The sequence below is a fragment of the Bos indicus x Bos taurus genome, chromosome 7, assembly GCF_003369695.1.
Source record: "Bos indicus x Bos taurus breed Angus x Brahman F1 hybrid chromosome 7, Bos_hybrid_MaternalHap_v2.0, whole genome shotgun sequence".
In the NCBI taxonomy this organism is placed as follows: domain Eukaryota; kingdom Metazoa; phylum Chordata; class Mammalia; order Artiodactyla; family Bovidae; genus Bos; species Bos indicus x Bos taurus.
Genome location: NC_040082.1, coordinates 58,106,240 through 58,125,309, shown reverse-complemented (window position 1 = coordinate 58,125,309; position 19,070 = coordinate 58,106,240). Strand labels below are relative to the sequence as shown.

General features: G+C 39.9%; 1 protein-coding gene across 3 annotated transcripts in view; it reads right to left on the bottom strand.

Annotated features, from left to right (window-relative positions):
• Positions 1-19,070, bottom strand: part of DIAPH1 (diaphanous related formin 1) — a 113,655-nt gene that overhangs the window by 79,182 nt on the left and 15,403 nt on the right. For 2 of the 3 annotated variants that reach the window (XM_027546159.1, XM_027546161.1), the window contains exons 2-4: positions 3,934-3,960; positions 2,768-2,923; positions 19-120 (exon numbers count right to left, since the gene is read on the bottom strand). In XM_027546159.1, coding sequence (XP_027401960.1) covers positions 19-120; positions 2,768-2,923; positions 3,934-3,960 — 285 coding nt within the window. The remainder of the gene's footprint in view (positions 1-18; positions 121-2,767; positions 2,924-3,933; positions 3,961-19,070) is intronic. The other variant, XM_027546160.1, reaches the window with a different exon arrangement.

Genomic DNA, 19,070 nt, shown 5'->3' with positions numbered 1-19,070 from the left:
ACCTGCCCCAGGACTCACAGCCTTGGAGGTGTGCAAGTACTGGGACACCATCTCTCTCTTGATGATAATGTCCTTCTCCCTCAAAGGTTGCTGTTTCTCCTCGTTCAGGTTCATATCCAGCTAGTGGCAGGAGAAAAAAGGGGGAAAACTGCTTTGAATTCCTTACAAGTTTGAGTGTTTAATATTTAGTATACTTAGTGAAGAGATGAACACACTAAATGCTTACTGAATAAAGAAATTTTCCTGACCCCTAGAGACTTAAGCTATCATAGATGATAGGAATTCCTCAGGGATAAATATGCTTAACATTTTAGTATAAATCCCAACAGACATTTTTATATACATACACTTAAATTTTCTCCTAACAAAAATGGACTCTCAATACAGAGGGAAAACTTACTTTGTATTATTGAAAGAAAAACAAACAAAGCATTAATATTTTCTGCACTTGGGATGGACTTTAGTAATTTCTTCAGGCTGAAGCACTGGACCACTGGCACCATTCAAACACCAGCAAAATCTGTGCCACTCTAGGCCTAAATACCAATTATTCCTGGTTAACTAAGTCCCTGGACAAACTCCTCCATGAAGGACAAACTCCTCCATGAAGAACAAACTGGAAGCTGACAAATTCCCTCAACAGACATAATCTGGAGTGTGTTATCAGGAGAAAGGCTCTGCTTGAGCCTGTTACATATGAAACCATCTGTTTGACCCTCCTATCTCTGTGAGCAGAAGTTCAACCCTAACAAGTCCAGAATATTATTTAAAATGGGAATGTATAGGAGGGAAAAAGTGGAAATATTCAATTTCTTCTCCATGTGTATGTGTGTGATGTGTGAAGGAATCACCACCACCAAACCGTAATAGTGACTTTTTTCTGACTCAATTTCTGGTGCTTTCTTCCTCCTTTTATAGATAAACTGAACAGAAAATTGCAAAATAGTGGCCCTGAGGCTGAATCAGACCCAAAGATGAAGTATTCTTTGTCTTCTAAAATTTCTAAGTATGCTTTGTCTTCTAAAAATTTCAACATTTTAAATTTGAGAGACTTCATAAAAAACGTGAATTTCTAGCACCAAGGGATACAATCAGTAAGTTTAAGATTATAGAAAACTGTAAAAGTCAAACAGCTTCTTCAAGAAACTTTTTATAGCAATAGGAAGGATAAAAGGAAGAAAATCTGTAGTTCAAACGAAACTTAGGAGAATATTACAATGGACTCTATCTGGAATCGTGGCTTGAATAAACAAAAAAAATTTTTTCATGACCTTATTAGGGAAATCTGAATGCTGGCTATTTGTTTTTTAAAAACGATGTTTGTTGTTTTTTTTAAAAGGTACAGATTTTTGGCTTCTTGAAAAATAGAAACATCTGGCACTACTGGGCTAGCATTCCCAACAGGAATGCTACAAAACCTGGAAGTGAATTGTGGCTGGCTTTTAACAAAAACACCAAATGTTCTTCATTTCACTGTAGTCTCCTTTCCTTTTTATCATCTCTTATGTAGCCTTTGGGGGATTCCCTAGTGGCTCAGATGGTAAAGCATCTGCCCGCAATGTGGGAGACCCAGGTTCGATCCCTGGGTCGGGAAGATCCCCTGGAGAAGGAAATGGCAACCCACTCCAGTATTCTTGCCTAGAAAATCCCATGGATGGAGGATATAGTCCATGGGGTCGCAAAGAGTCGGACACGACTGAGTAACTTCACTTTCACTATGTAGCCCTAACTTATTTATGCTACCTCCCCTTGCCCTGAAGACATCTATATTTGCAATCCAAAGCCCCTAAGAGATTGTCTTGAAAGATCATACTCTTAGACTCCTAACACACTTGGATTATTATGAGACAAACTGAAAGCTTCAGTGAAAAGCAATAATAGTAGTACTGGTTGAGGGTTTACTACCACAGGTGCCAGGCCCTGTATTAAGGGTTTTAAACCCATGCTTTTAACTTAGTTAGACTTGCCACTAGTCTCTAATTGAAGCTGAGATTGTAAATGCAAGATAATCCATAGGTCTCATGAAACCGTATAAGCATGTACTCAAAACTTTGCAACACTTAGCACTAGTGGACATTCACTGAGTGTCCTCACTCAGAGCGGCAAAGTCAGTGTCATCCATGCACAGTTTATTACTGAACTGACCTCAGCCCCAATCTTTAAAGGTCTTCTAGTGATAACAACATCAGAATTCTCTTTCCATATTTACCACTAAACAGAAGACCTTGGGCAAATGATAGCTCTCCACATCTCCAAAGTTTCTGCTTTGTAGAGATTTTGTTGTGAATGTTTTAAATCTTTATCAACTCTGGCTGTCATCACACTACCACATGAGTTGGCCCATTCACTCTATATCTTTGTGGCTTAAGTGCTGCTGGGCTAAAGGAGACTAACAAAGTGGTCAGTGATCAGATATTTCTAAGCCTAATTCACAGATTCCAATCTACGGATTGGTGCCTGTATATTTAGTCCCTTCATTAATGGAGCTGCTATTAAGTTCTCTGTTAAACCTAGAGGGGTTTTTTTTTGTAACTAAGGGCTAGTTAAGGAGGGCTGTGCATGAAAAAGGGCCCAATATGCCTATAAATGGAGAAGGAAATGGCAACCCACTCCAGTATTCTTGCCTGGGCAATCCCATAGACAGAGAAGCCTGGCAGGTACAGTTCAGGAGGTCTCAAAGAGTCGGACACGACTTAGTGACTGAACAACAAACATGCCCATAAAAGCATTTTCAAGAAGAAGCAATGTTTTGAGGTCGGGAACTTACCAGCATCTGTTCAAAGAGTACTAGAACTTGCTCATCTGAAACATCTTGCAATGACTGTGCTGTAGGATCATCCCCATAAAATGCAGAAGAATTTCTATGAGCAGAATTGGGCTTTTCTTTCTCCTTCTTACTTCTTATGCTGGTAAATCTCTCCAGCTGAGAAAGAGAAAAAAGTATTAGCAGTGACCCATTTTTATTTACACAACAAACCATACCTCAAATAGCCTCTAGCCTCTTATTCACCCATGGTTCCTTTGGTTTGTGGACAGTTCCAAGGCTCTTCTGACATGACAAAGAGAAACCAGTCTTTCCTGTATCTAATTTACTACACTGACTCTGTACTCTCACCTTCATCCAAAGATAAGAGGAATGAAATACTAAAATTTGGAACCTGTCTAAAAAAGAGAACTTTGCTCTTTAGCTCCTTTGCCATTTCCAAGCCCTCGAGCAACACAGACTGAAAGCACCTCACATGTGGCGTGCTCAGTAAAATGCCCTCTGTTTCCCTCTAGCTATCCAATAACAACTGTGGCCAGATCCTCAGAGGACCTCTCCCTTTGAGAGAGAAGTCTGATCATGCTTTTGATACAAGTTATATACAAGAAACAAGGAAATGACTTAAAACCAGGAACCATTGTTATTTCTTTCTTCTGTACACTCCATAGCACTTGTATTATGCAAGCAGCAAAAGTTCAAAATATATTCTCCAAAATCCTCTTCACAAAGAAAATAATCTATTGTACTTCAGGCTTCAGGGCTATATATGCCATCTCTCTGTCAACCAACCTCAATCATTCCTCAAACCACAAGGACAGGTGTTCAATTCAAAAAGAGCTACCGATAAACTGCAGCTTATCGGCACTACCTGTTTGAAAATAACAGTTAGTATCTGCAAGCATTCTGGGGTTCCAATGAAATGAGTGACATCCAGACAGCAAGTCAGCTCGGAGTTTAAAGAACATGCCTAACCTTGAAAGTCAGTGAATGTGCCAGGGAAATGCATGCAATAAATCAAACAGAGCAAAGAGTTAGAGAAAAGCTTTGGGAGGCCCTGAGAGTAGAACCCATATCACATTTATAAGTTATAGAAAGTCAAAGTTATTGCAACTGGCAAATACCATAGTGTAGGAAATGAGCCATGCACATGCTGAACAAAATTTCCTTACCTCATCTGCCATGAGTCTCTTCAGAGTCTAGGAACAGGAAAAAGGAAGGAGAAGAAAGGGAAGAGAAATCAGTGAAATGCCAGGAAACTTCCTAAACACCAGATGGACTGGGGAAAAAAAGAGGAGAAGACAAGTTGAAAGGATCTAGGCTCCTTCCTACAAGCTAGATTTCTGCCATACTCCTTAGCACATTCCCTTAGGTAAGGGGCAGGAGGAGTTTTAAGGTCACTAACATATAATAACCCTTTTGGGGAAAAGAGGTGGAGAACTAAAAAAACTCTAAATCAGATGACCAATAAACCTATGAAATGTGTTCAACTTCATTAGTAAACAAGGAAATGCAGGCCAAAACCACAACAAGATTATCATTTTACCCTCAAGACTGGCAAAAATGTTCATGTGTGTCTAGTCACAGAGTTGCAGGAGCTCTTACACACTGTTGGTGTAATGTAAATTGTTACGGCCACTTTGGAAAACACAATGGAAAACAGAATCTAGTAAAGTGAAAATATGCAGCTATATCACAACTCAACACAACAGTTTCTATAAATCTACCTTTCCTTCAGAAAGTTGCACTTACATAGCAGGCTGAGTATAACAAGAATGTTCACAGCAACGCTGTAATATCTAAAACAGAGGACAATCCAAACAGCCACCTGGAGTAGAATGGGTGAACTGGTACCATGGTACACTGGGAAATAAGTACGTGCAGAAAGTGAATGAACACACAGCTACTTACAATATAAAAGTGAACGTATTATTTCTTTTACATTGAGATGAAAAACATGCAAAATTAAATTATATTATCTAGCATGTACAATCATAAAGAGAATGATTACCACAAATGGCAAAACAATGGTTACCTGGGGTGGGTGGAAGAATAATGACTGTAGAAAGGGATGGGGGCTTCAGGGGTGCTTACAATAATATTCTATTTCTTGATATGAATGATGGATACATGGATGTTCTGTTTATAACTTTTCTGTATGTTTTATATTCTCTTCTCTTCTGTACGTATACTGTACTTTACCCAAAAAAGTCTGATTCAAGCAGGTACAGGAAAGCAGGAATTCTTCATTCTAATACTTAGTTTTAAACCAGGGATTTCCCTGGAGGTCCAGTGGTTAAGACTATGCCTTCCAATGCAGGGGACATGGGTTCAATTCCTGGTTGGGGACCAAGATGCCGCATGCCACTGAGTGCAGCCAAAAACATTTTTTAATCTTATTTTTGCTGTTCTTAGAAGAGTATAATAAATGCCTCTTGAGTAACATTCTTCAACTAATGAAGAACTATTTGACACTGCCACAAAATTATTCTACTAACCTTTTTACAGACAAGAAAAATCTATGTCATTATACTCATGTGCCCGATGTCAAGAGTTTAGTTAAATCCCATGTAAACTGTGAATTTTAACTTTGCCCTCCACGGTCCAGAGGAGGTCAACCTCCTGCTGATGGAATGCTAATCACTCACCCAAAACCCTAAGAACTTTGCTCAATGTCCATGGAATCTGAAGCTACGTTGTGTGTGCACTGCTCACTGGGCAGCCAAGGCAGAAGGATCACGAGGCAGAGACCGCAACACCAGGGAGACTCACAGTTCCTTTTGTCATCGCTCTGGGTCGCCTGACACAGAGGTGAAACAAGCCACACAAAGGGTGAGTGTTTATAGTCAGGTTGCCACTACCAAGGTTACACTTCCTAGAGCAAGTGCTTCCAGTCCAGAACCTTGTCCTCCAAACTCAAAATGTTCCGTCAGAACCAAACAACAACCGAAACAATTCTGGGAGGGATATAACATAGATAACAGAACCTGGGTCTAATGAATCAGTGCCAGCTGGACTCTTCATAGCTTCAGGTTAAGTTAAAGAACAGGAAACCAGCAACTTGTTTTTTCTGTCTGCAGACTCATTTCTCTTCCCTCCATCCTAGTGGTATGATCTGTCGTTTGATTTACTGTAATAGCCTCCTAACTCATGTCCCTTCCTTCACTCTCATCTGCCCAACACAAAATCCACGCTCTACACTAAATCCAAGAGTGCTGCTGCTGCTGCTAAGTCGCTTCAGTCGTGTCTGACTCTGTGCGACCCCACAGACAGCAGCCCACTAGGCTCCTCTGTCCCTGGGATTCTCCAGGCAAGAACACTGGAGTGGGTTGCCATTTCCTCCTCCAATGAGTAATTGTTCTAAAATGTCGAGCTGTCTGGGTTATTTCTCATTTAAAACCTTGCAATAGTTTCCTACTGCCCTTGGGTTAAGATCCGAGTTCCTTAGCATCGCATAGGACACTTCTGACTTCTCTGTCTTGACTCATCTCTCAACAAGCCCTCTACCTCAAACCCTATCTTCTGGGCATCCTGAACTCATTGCAAGTCCACAGACAGATCACGCTGTCTCACCACTGCAAACTTTCTCTAGGCTGCTGCTTCCCTCTGTGGAGACTGTGCTTTCAAGGCTAGCTCCAACAGGCCCTACGGGATGACACCTCCTCTAACTGGAAAGGTGCCTCTCCTTGTGTTTCTACAGAAATAGGTACTTGCCTGCCTCACAGCACTACAAGTGGATTACAACTGTATTTTGATTGTCTGTCTCCTCTAGCTATTTCCAGACTAAGTTCCTTCAGGGCAGAGCCTAAGATTCAGTCATTGTATCACCTATGAACAAAGACCATAATTTGGGGCTGCTCTCCTAAAATCCCAATCCCTGGAGATTTGTTCCACCTTTTCATTGCATCGGTGAAGAAACCAAAGCCCAGACAGATGGAGTAAATCACTGAGGTCATATAAGGGCAAGCTGGGTATGGAACTCTGGTCTCCAGATAGCCCTAAACCTTTGCATTCCCCAAATTCTTGTCTTGTTCCCATTTAATGCCCACTAACTGTTGTTGCTTTTAGACACACAAAAGTAAACATCTGTTTTCTTAAAAAGGAAGAAACCAGTCTCCTTAGATTTCCTTGGTGCATCATTAGAAACAGGTTAATTCCTTTAAAAAAAGTATCCATGTTTTAGTGCTCGATTTGAGTAAGGACAGCAAAACTGATCCATGTATTTTCTCAACTACTCCCAACAGAGGGCAGCATCTACCAGCAAAGTGAATCACAGTACAGGCAAAATTCTGTTTCAGAACCCAAGAGAACAGCCAAACTGTAAGCTCAGCTCTATTAGTGAAATGGAACCTGCTGCTACAGTATATTGAGCGTGTATTAATTTACTTATTTAATGCTACATGTGTTTTCCTTGAGGATCTTACAGTTTACAAATGGTAAGCTTTGTGAGGTTTTTTCCCTAATTGTATCATTAACTGTTTTGTGAATTTTCTAAGATATATAACATGCTTTGTGGATTCTCTGAGGTAGTTAACATGAGGTTCCTAGCTCATGAAAAGTAAGAATGACTAAAAATAGTGGAGTCCTAGAAAAATGCTACTGGAGCTGTATTTATGCATTATGCCCCAGAAGTTCAAGCTTTGTGATGATCTCTAATGATCCCACCTATTTCTTTATGCCTCTATGCTCATCTTTTCCCTTGTTTGCTATCAATTATTTTCTGCCTTCAAACTACAAACCCTTACTGCACTAAATATTTCATCTTCCTGCCTCTCCTACCAAGTCTTCTACTGAAGCTATATACTAAAACCTTTAACTACAAATACAGATACTGAAGGAAGCATAAATACAGAATGAAAAAATTTTAACATATCAAAATCTGCTCATGAATAATACATCCAGGTAAAAGAGAGTAAGCTGAATTAAATTTCCCCCCTTTTTGAAATCTTTCTACATCTACAGAAAAGGAATTTTTAGGGGAAAAAAAAAAAAGAAAGGAGCCTACAAGGTTGGGAAGAACAAGAAAAGCATAATTATAACCAAACTTTTGAAGCTGGGACTAAGACTCAACAGATCTAAGAAAAATGAGCCCTAAACCTGACGAAGGAAAAGCTAATAACTATCCAGACTGTACTTAGGAATCCTAAACAGGCTCAGGAATTAGCAGCACCAGGTATAATACTTACAGAAATGAGCAGCTGGAGGAAAGGGAAGCCAAAAATAAGATTGGTTTGAAGGCTGTTTAAGAAGCAGTTTACATAGCTCAGTTGGTAAAGAATCCGCCTGCCATGCAGGAAAACCCGGTTGGATTCCTGGGTCGGGAAGATCCGCTGGAGAAGGGATAAGCTACCCACTCCAGTATTCTTGGGCTTCCCTTGTGGCTCAGCTGGTAAAGAATCTGACTGAAATGCGGGAGACCTGGGTTTGATCCCTGGGTTGGGAAGATCTCCTGAAGAAGGGAAAGGCTACCCACTCCAGTATTCTGGCCTAGAGAATTCCATGGACTGTGTAGTCCATGGGGTCGCAAACAGTCGGACACAACTGAGTGACTTTCACTTTTCACTTATAGAAGCAGTTGGACCTGTAGATCCTCCCATTATCCCTAAAGCACCTCCCCTCATGCCATCAGGAGACTACCCTCCCTTGCTGCTGCTGCTGCTAAGTCGCTTCAGTCGTGTCTGACTCTGTGCGACCCCATAGAGGGTAGCCCACCAAGCTCCTGCATCCCTGGGATTCTCCAGGCAAGAACACTGGAGTGTGTTGCCATTTCCTTCTCCAATGCATGAAAGTAAAAAGTGAAAGTCAAGTAGCTCAGTCGTGTCAACTCTTCTCGACCCCATGGACTGCAGCCTACCAGGCTACTCTGTCCATGGGATTTTCCAGGCAAGAGTACTGGAGTGGGTTGCCATTGCCTTCTCCAACCTCCCTTACTCCAGCATAAATCTGGAAATTTATTCTTAGAAGAGGGTAAAACACAGATCTCTGGCTCGGGGGATGACAGGCATAGTTGTGGGCAGAAATCCTATAGCAAAAAGACAAGTAGTTAATCTATGTGTACTGTATGAGACACCCAGCACCTTCCCCTTTCTAGTTTCTCAGGACTCCAGCACCCCAAAACCCTTACCCTTGAGACAGAAGGTTGGAAGAGCCTTCTCTGGGAAACTGAAAAACCACCTTAAACTACTGACATAGTCCAAGCAGGTCACCATACAGCTATGTAGTCCAATATGGTAGCTACCAGCCACAAGTAACTACTAAGTATTTATTTTATTTTTAATTGAAGGATAATTACTTTACAATATTGTGATGGTTTCTGTCATACATGAACATGAATCAGCCATAGGTATACATATGTCTCCTCCCTCTTGAACCTTCTTCCCACCTCCCTCCCCATCCCACTAGGTTATCACAGAGCACTAGCTTTGAGTTCCCTGCTTCATCCAGCAAACTCCCACTGGCTATTTATTTTATATATGGTGCTGTATGTTTCAATGCTTCCCTGGTGGCTCAGATGGTAAAGAATCTCCCTGCAATGTGGCAGACCTGGGTTTGATCCCTGGTTTGGAATGATCTCCTGGAGAAGGAAATACCCTGGAGAAGTCCAGGGGGTCGCAAAGGGTAAGACACGACTGAGAGACTAACACACACACACATAGTGGTTGCACCAATGAACATTCCCACCAACAGTGCAAGAGCGTTCCCTTTTCTCCACACCCTCTCCAGCATTTATTGCTTGTAGATTTTTTGCTGATGGCCATTCTGACTGGCTCCAGTACTCTTGCCTGGAAAATTCCATGGGTGGAGGAGCCAGTCCATGGGTTCGCGAAAAGTCAGACATGACTGAGCGACTTCGTTTTTACTTTGCACTTTCATGCATTGAAGAAGGAAATGGCAACCCACTCCAGTGTTCTTGCCTGGAGAATCCCAGGGACGGGGGAGCCTGGTGGGCTACTGTCTATGGGGTCGCACAGAGTCGGACATGATTGAAGCGACTTAGCAGCAGCAGCATTCTGACTGGTGTAAAGTGATACCTCACTGAAGTTTTGATTTGCTTGTCTCTAATAATGAGCAATGTTGAGCATCTTTTCATGTGTTTAGCCATCTATATGTCTTCTTTGGAGAGATGTTTGTTTAGGTCTTCTGCCCATTTTTTGATTGGGTTGTTTACCTCATGTTGAGCTATATGAGCTGTTTATATATGCTGGAGATTAATCCTTTGTCAGTTGTTTCGTTTGCAACTATATTCTCCCATTCTGAGGGTTGTCTTTTAATCTCGTTTATTGTTTCCTTTGCTGTGCAAAAGCTTTTAAGTTTAATTAAGTCCCATTTGTTTATTTTTATTTCCATTACTCTAGGAGGTGGGTCAAAGAGGATCTTGCTGTGGTGTATGTCAAAGAGTGTACTGTCTTTGTTTTCCTCTAAAAGCTTTACAGTTTTTGGCTTTCATTTGAGTCTTTAATCCATTTTGAGTTTATTTTTTGTGTATATAGTGTTAGCAAGTATTCTAGTTTCACTCTTTTACATATAGTTGTCCAGTTTTCCCAGCACCACTATTAAAGAGGCTGTTTTTTCTCCATTTGTTAAAGATAAGTTGCCCAAGGTGCAGGGGTTTATCTCCAGGTTTTCTATCTTGTTCACCACTGAGCATTTCTCATGTGCCTAGTGCAACTGAAACAGGAATTTTAAATTTTATTTAATTAAAAAAATTTTTTAATTAAAAACTAGTATGTTATTGTTAAACTTAAGTATGTTTGGAATATGCTAGGTATGTGAATCTACCTTTCACTTGTAAATTTTATGAAATCTAAATACATATCAAGTATATCCACCAAAATTTAGCATTCAAATTGAGATGTGCTATAAGATATAAAATAAACTGCAGTTCAATAATTTCATATAAAAAACAAGGTAAAAACATCATTAACAATCAATATGTATCTATTACACATCAAAACAATATTTTTAGATATACAAGGTTAAAAAACATTATTAAAGTTAATTTCACATGATTCTTTTCACTTTTTTTCTTTTTGCCTTTTTCTGTGGCTACTGGAAAACCTACAATTACATATGTGATTCACATTATATTATATTTATATTGAACAGGGCAAGCCTACAATAAACTGCACAGCTAACAAGCTCTACCCATGGATCCAGTTTCCAATGAATTTTTTAGTCCCTCATTTTTGTTTTTTGTTTTTTTTAGTCCCTCATTTTTGAACATGGAAAACCAAGGATTATTAAACACCTAAGGAAAAATACAAATGTGAGAGAGGGAAAAAGCAACTCCTTATATAGTGACTATGCAAAAAGAAAGAATAGAAAAAAATTAATATCTATAAGGGAGAACATAATGCTGGGGCTTTTTGTGTTGTTTTTTTTTTTCTTTTTTTGGCTACTCCATGCAGCATGCGAGATCTCAGTTTCCGGATCAGGGATCGAACGGTGCCCCACTGTGGAAGCATGGAGTCTTAACCCCTGGAGCCTAAGTGAAAGTGAAAGTTGCTCACTTGTGTCTGACTCTTTGTGGAATATACAGTCCGTGGAATTCTCCAGGCCAGAATACTGGAGTGGGTTGCCTTTCCCTTCTCCAGGGGATGTTCCCAACCCAGGGATTGAACCCAAGTGGATTCTTTACCAGCTGAGCCACCAGGGAAGCCCAAGAATATTGGAGTGGGTAGCCTATCTCTTCTCCAGTGGATATTCCCGACCCAGGAATTGAACTGAGGTTTCCTGCATTACAGGTGGATTCTTTACCAGCTGAGCTACCAGGCAAGCCCACTGGAGCCTAGGAAGTCCTCATAATGCCATTTTAAGAAGAAATATTCAGAGAAAAAAGAACCCTTAGAAGCTGAACACATGAAAACAGAAACTTAACAGAAAACTCAAGAAAGACTGAAAGGTAAGAACTTGAGGAAATCTCCCCAAAGTAGAGCAAAAAGACAGAGATGGGAAACTGAGAGTAAAGATAAGAAAATTAGATCAGTTTGGCAAGTACAATACCCAAATAACAGGAGAAAACAGAGGACCAAGCTATCAAGGAAATAATTCAAGAATATTTCCTAGCACTGAATGTAAGTTGGTACAGCCACTATGGACTATGGAGGTTCCTCAAAAGACTAAAAACAGAGTTGCCATATGATCCAGCAATCCCACCCCTGAGCATATATGCAGAAAACTGTAATTTAAAAAGATACATGCACCCCCATGTTCATAAACAGCACTGTTCACAATAACCATGACAAGGCAACAACCCAAATGTCCATCATCAGATGAAAAAAGAAGATACGGTTCATATATACAATGCAATATTACATGGCAATAAAAAAAGAACAAAATAATGCTATTTGCAGTAACATGCATAAACCATAACTGAAAAAAATGTAAAAAAAGAATGCACACGTGTATATCTGAATCACTTTGCTGCACAGCAGAAACTTATACAACATTGTAAATCAACTATACGTTAATGTAAAAAAATATTTCCCAGTACTGAAGGATGTCTCCATCACAAAAGACACATCACCACACAAAGGCATACCATGGTGAAATTCCAAAACACTAGGAAAACAAAGAAAATTTTACAATTTGAAAGAAGGGGGACTTCCCTTGCCATCCAGTGGTTGAGACTTCATGCTTTCACTGCAGGGTAGTGTAAGTTTGATCCCTGGTTGGGGAACTAAGATCCCAAATGCCACACAGCGGAGGGCAGGGGGAGATGTGAGACAAAAAGAAGGGAGGAAAACTGGTCAAAGGAATCAGAGAAGCTTTGAATTTCTTAAACTACTAATATATACAAAAAGCTAAACAACAAAAAAGGCAGTTTAAAATATAAAAAAATTTTTCTAACTTAGAATTCTATACCCAAATTATTAATCAAATGTGAGTTCAGAATAGACATTTTTCAGACATTAAAGTCTTCAGGAAATGTATCCAAGTGCACCTTAGGAAGCAACTGTAGGATACACTCCACCAAAATAAGGCAGCAAACCAATAAAGTGACAGACCTGAAATACAGGAAACAGGAGGTCTAACATCTGAATTCTATGCCCTTTTTCTGTCTGGAGGGAAAAGTTAAAGATTCAGGGAATTGGGTAGAAGTGAATCAGTGCAAAGATTTCAGGATCTTTATGATGACCCCCTACATTCCCCATGGCTTGACCCACTGACACCATCAGAAAGAGCCCTTGTAAACACTCGGAGAATCTAAGGTCAGATTGTGCCTCCAAGATAGTATTGTTTATTTTCTCTTGGGAGCCTCGATCTCACAGTGGCAATACTGTCATTAAAACATAGTCTAGATTTCTGCTGGTAACTCAATTTCTATAATAATATTTCATTTATATGCAAACAATTATTGATAGAAGCACAAAATATTTTTAAAGGGGCAGAAAAACAATTTATTCGATAGGAATTTTTTGTTCAATAGAAGTAAATGAGCAAATAAATTTCTGAAGGTCATTGGTACAGGAAAAGAGCTTAAACTGCATTTAATAAAAATTCAATTTCTCTAAAAGATTCTCAGTATTATCAAATCTTACTTAAATTAACACAAATTGCTCAAGGTGCACTGCATTTGTAATAGCATCAAAATAAATATATTCGGCTGGGTACTGCTCTGCATTAAGACCATCAATCAAAATAAAAATGAAAAGCTGTCCCCTCACTTTCCTTCCAGAGTGTAATTCAAAGCTCTGATTCAGTCACCACATCCTAATGTAATAAGTGGTAAGATAAATCTTTTGGTTACCATCTACAGGAAGCAAGAAACTTCCTAGACACTTTACAGTTTGGTTTCTCAAAGAAACCAAAAATTAAAGTCAAGATCCCAAAGTATGCCCTGTGAGGCCAAACTAATTTATGACCGAATGAATTTGAAACATACCCTGATCAATTAGTATCATAATAAATGCAAATGAAATCTAAAACTCCTTTTCTATAACTGGATTTGTTGTGGTGGTGGTGGTAGCTGAATCTATTAATACTTCAGCTTTTTAAGAGTTGGTCAATTGGACTAAATTTGCCAGTCTTTTGGACAGAGGTTCCCTCTGTTTGCCTAGTAACAGAATTGGACTTATTATAAATTAAAGGATATAAGAAAATTCATCCAAGGTACTGATTCACTTCTACCCAATTCCCTGAATCTTTAACTTTTCCCTCCAGTCAGAAAAAGGGCATAGAATTCTCAATTAAGGATAGTCTCTCATGTAGCCAAACAAAAGGTAATCACGTAGTGTCCATAGAAGAAGAGAAGTTAGCAGAGATCTATTAAGAGAATATGATTAAGCATTATTCTGATCACAGAGTACATTACACAGCAAAGAGTGTTTCTAATTTCTACCAATGTGCTTCACAAGGACAGTCAATCATGGACAATTACCTCATGAACCATGTGGCTAGCACAGGGGTAATATAAGCCTACAAGAGCAAGTCCATATTTTAGTACTTTCTAAAGATTTTGTTCAGGCTACCTTATCGGGAACAACTATATCTGAGCTCTTGGCTAAGGGAAAACACTACAGCTGAATGCCCCTTGGCCCCTACTCTGTGATGATTCTTTGGAGGTCCAGGATTCCTAGGAACTACAGGTTTTTCTCATAAAACCCACAATCACAATGCAGTTCACTGTCTCAATATACTTAATTCCCAGCTCTCCCTCTTCTGACATCCACACCTGCTCATGGACTAATTCAGAGTGAGGGAAATGTTTAGTGTGGAAGGAAGAATTCTAGGACTTCTCTCAAGATTTCTAGTCTGAGGTACATAATCTGTATAATTATCAGAACTGTAAATATGATAGGCTATCACTCTTGTGATTAGGTTATATTTGCCACAATCGACTTTTAAGAGGGCTTCCCTTGTGGGTCAGTCGGTAAAGAATCCACCTGCAATGTGGGACACCTGGGTTCCGTCCCGGGGTTGGGAAGATCCCCTGGAGGAGCGCATGGCAACCCACTCCAGTAGTCTTTCCAGGAGAATCCCCAAGGACAGACTTTTAAGGAGGAGAAATTATCTGTGTGGGTCTGACCCAATTACACAAGTCCTTTAAATCTAGGGTGAAGAGTGAGAAACACAAGGTTCAACACGCCATTTCTGGTCTGAGCCTAAGAGGCCAAATGGCAGGGATTACAGGCAGCCTCTAGAACTAAGAGACAGCAAAGAAACAGGGAAGTCAGGCCCACCACTGCAAGAGACGGAATTCTTCCAACCTGAATGCGCTTGGAAGGTTTTCCTCCAGCAACTACAGATGAGGGATGGCCCAGCTGACACCTTAATTTCAGCCCTGTGACACTGAGAACACAGCCACACGATCCATGCTGGACTTCTGACCAACGGAACTGTGAGCTAACAAGTGGGTTTTATTTTAAGCTATTGAGTTTGTCATGTTAAAGCAGGCAACCGATACATTAAGCAAACTGACAAAATTTATCTAGAACTTTAGCTAAAGGAAAAAGATCATGAGTCCTAATTTTTACTTCTGGCATCCTAAATCACTGCCAAGTATGATTCTGAGTGAATCACATTAATTCTTCATGCTTCAGTTCCCCTATTTATTAAAAACAAAACAAAACCAGACACACTTCTAGGAACCATTCAGTTCAGTTGCTCAGTCATGTCCGACTCTTCATGACGCCATGGACTGCAGCACACCAGGCCTCCTTAGGAACCATTAAGGTCATAAAATGGAGTGGTGAGAACATTCTATAAAAATAATCGTGCTGTTATTACTACAGAAAAACTTCTAGAAAAATATACACATGAAGACTGTACCAGTTGACACAGCACTCCTACAAATGTCAAAAGGAAATCATTATTCCTCATCTATAAATAGTATACTTGGCCATAGTCAGTCATGCCACAAAAAGATCTAAAGGGCTCAGTCAAGCCAGGCTCTAAATACTTTTATATCAGGTCCTTCTTCAGACCATTTATTGTAGCTGTTTTTGTGGACCGAACTGTAAGTTGCTTGGAGGCAAAAATCCATGTTTGGTTCATTTGACATGTCTCAGTTCAGTTCAGTTGCTCAGTCATGTCCTACTCTTTGCGACCCCATGGACTGCAGCACACCAGGCCTCCCTGTCCATCACCAACTCCTGGAGTTTACTCAAACTCATGTCCATTGAGTTGGTGATGCCATCCAACTATTTCATCCTGTCATCCCCTTCTCCCACCTTCAATCTTTCCCAGCATCAGGGTCTTTTCAAATGAGTCAGTTCTTTGCATCAGGTGGCCAAATTATTGGAGTTTCAGCTTCAACATAAGTCCTTCCAATGAATATTCAGGACTGATTTCCTTTAGGATGGACTGGTTGGATCTCCTTGCAGTCCAAGGGATTCTCAAGAGTCTTCTCCAACACCAACGTTCAAAAGCATCAATTCTTCAGTGCTCAGCTTTCTTTATAGTCCAACTTTCACATCCACACATGACTACTGGAAAAACCATAGCCTTGACTAGACGGACTTTTGTTGGCAAAGTAATGTTTCTGCTTTTTAATATGCTGTCTAGGTTGGTCATAACTTTTCTTCCAAGGAGTAAGTGTCTTTTTATTTCATGGCTGCAGTCAACCATCTGCAGTGATTCTGGAGACCCAAAAAAATAAAGTCTGCCACTGTTTCCACTGTTTCCCCATCTATTTGCCATGAAGTGATGGGCCCGGATGCCATGATCTTTGTTTTCTGAATGTTGAGCTTTAAGCCAACTTTTTCACTCTCTTCTTTCACTTTCACCAAGAGGCTTTTAGTTCTTCTTTACTTTCTGCTATAAGGGTGGTGTCATCTACATATTTGAGATTATTGATATTTCTCCCAGCAATCCTGATTCCAGCTTGTGCTTCATCCAGCCCAGAGTTTCTCATGATGTACTCTGCATATAAGTTAAATAAGCACGGTGACAATATACAGCCTTGACGTACTCCTTTTCCTATTTGGAACCAGTCTGTTGTTCCATGTCCAGTTCTAACTGTTGCTTCCTGACCTGCATACAGATTTCTCAAGAGGCGGGTCAGGTGGTCTGGTATTCCCAAGAGGCGGGTCAGGTGGTCTGGTATTCCCATCTCTTGAAGAATTTTCCACAGTTTATTGTGATCCACACAGTCAAAGGCTTTGGCATAGTCAATAAAGCAGAAATAGATGTTTTTCTGGAACTCTCTTGCTTTTTCAATGATCCAGCAGATGTTGGCACTTTGATCTCTGGTTCCCCTGCCTTTTCTAAATCCAGCTTCAACATCTGGAAGTTCATGGTTCATGTATCGTTGAAGCCTGGGTTGGAGAATTTTGAGCATTACTTTGCTAGCATGTGAGATGAGTGCAACTATGCGATAGTTTGAACATTCTTTGGCATCATTGGCCTTTCTTTAGGATTGGAATGAAAACTGACTTTTTCCAGTCCTGTGGCCACGGCTGAGTTTTCCAAATTTGCTGGCATATTGAGTGCAGCACTTTCACAGCATCATCTTTTAGGATTTGAAATAGCTCAACTGGAATTCCATCACCTCCACTAGCTTTGTTCGTAGTGATGCTTCTTAAGGCCCACTTGACTTCACATTCCAGGATGTCTGGCTCTAGGTGAGTGATCACACCACTGTGATTATCTGGGTCATGAAGATCTTTTTTGTATGGTTCTTCTGTGTATTCTTGCCATTTGACATGTCTAATACTTTATAAATATTTTCAAAATTATCATCACTCTAGATTTAGGAGTATCATTCTAAGCCCAGTAAATTAATTTATTCATTACTTTATTCAAATGAACAAACAAAGGAAAAGTTTCGAGTCAAGGTTTACGACAGTACCTTATGATTGCTGTAGACAGCTCAGACCAAACTTTTGAGAATAATGTCTTTCCCGATGAATAAGGCTGGGGGACCCTGAGTGGAGAGGAAATAGGAACCCATTCCAGTATTCTTGCTTGGGAAATTCTGTGGACAGAAGAGCCTGGCAGACTACAGTCCAGGGGGTCAAACAGGACGTAGTGACTAAACAACAAAGAAACAAAGACATAGGCTACCTATGGGTCAAATGGGAAATAAGTCTCACTGTAGCCAACAACAGTTTCCTTCCAAGTCCTAATACATCTACCCAGGAAGGAACAGGTAAGGTATCTGTCACTCAGAATCAAAGTGAACAGAGAGAAAGGTCTGGCTCTGATTCGTTTTATCCCAGTACAGGACTGACATTGTTTCTTAGGATAGCAAGGTAATGGATGATCATAACATAAACTTGAATTCAGTTACCAAAGAATCCTATTCCATCTTTGCCACAAGATTTGCTACGTTTCCACTAAAGGACAGAAAAGGTAATGTAAGCTTTTCTTTTTATCCACCACAATTTCAGTCTTCCTATCTTTAGGACTATGTTGTCTCACAGGGTTTCTGTGGAGAATAATAAAATAGATGTAAAGCACTTTGTTTTGCAAAGTGCTTGGTAAAAAGTATATAATTTATGATGATGGAACCAATGAAACTCCCTTCAATTCCCACTTCTTATAAAGAAGTCAATTAGAACTAGAGAGAAGGAAATAATGGATATCTTCAAATGTAGGAAACCTTCCTTTCCATTTTCAAATCACAGCCCAAAGATGGCACTGAATGAGTCAATACCTCATCGACCATTTACAGAGAAACAAACTAGATTTTGACATCATTACTTTCTGGTGCCAAAAGACTCAACAGTTGTGTAGAACTGAAGTACCCACTTGGAAAAAGAAAATCAAAGGAAAAGGGTATATCTGAGGAAAGGAAGTCTATAAAAGAGAAGCACAAAATGACGAGAAACTGAAAAACATGAACTATAAAGCTAATTTACCTTTATAAAATTAAATGTGCTTCAGGGAAAGAAAACTAAAGATTATCTAGCAGACCCCAGGAATGAGATGGCACACTCCCATTCTCCGTGATTGCTAAGGAAAATGTGCTAAAGGAGTAAGTAAGCCTCTAGCAGCTCATCCACTTAGTTCCACACTGCCTGGGCAGCCCCACAGCTAAACTCAGTACTGTCAGAATTCATACAAGAGACAACAAAGGAAACACAGTAGAGAAGAGTCCAAGATCTTTTATTCCTAATTAAAAGATTTCTTTCAGTCTACCCCTGCCTTCCAGAATAAGTATGTTTCCTGATACAAACCAGGGAGCCTGGAAAGATTCTAAGCAGTAGCCTATGTGAAGCACAAGTGAGAAATGCCATATAAAAAACATTAGGTACCTATATTCCATTCCTTTTTTCAATAATTTACTTATAAACTGGAAGCAATTTACTTAGAAATTAAAGCAACAAACCCAATTTCCCTCATAGCCATCTAAAACTGATGAGAA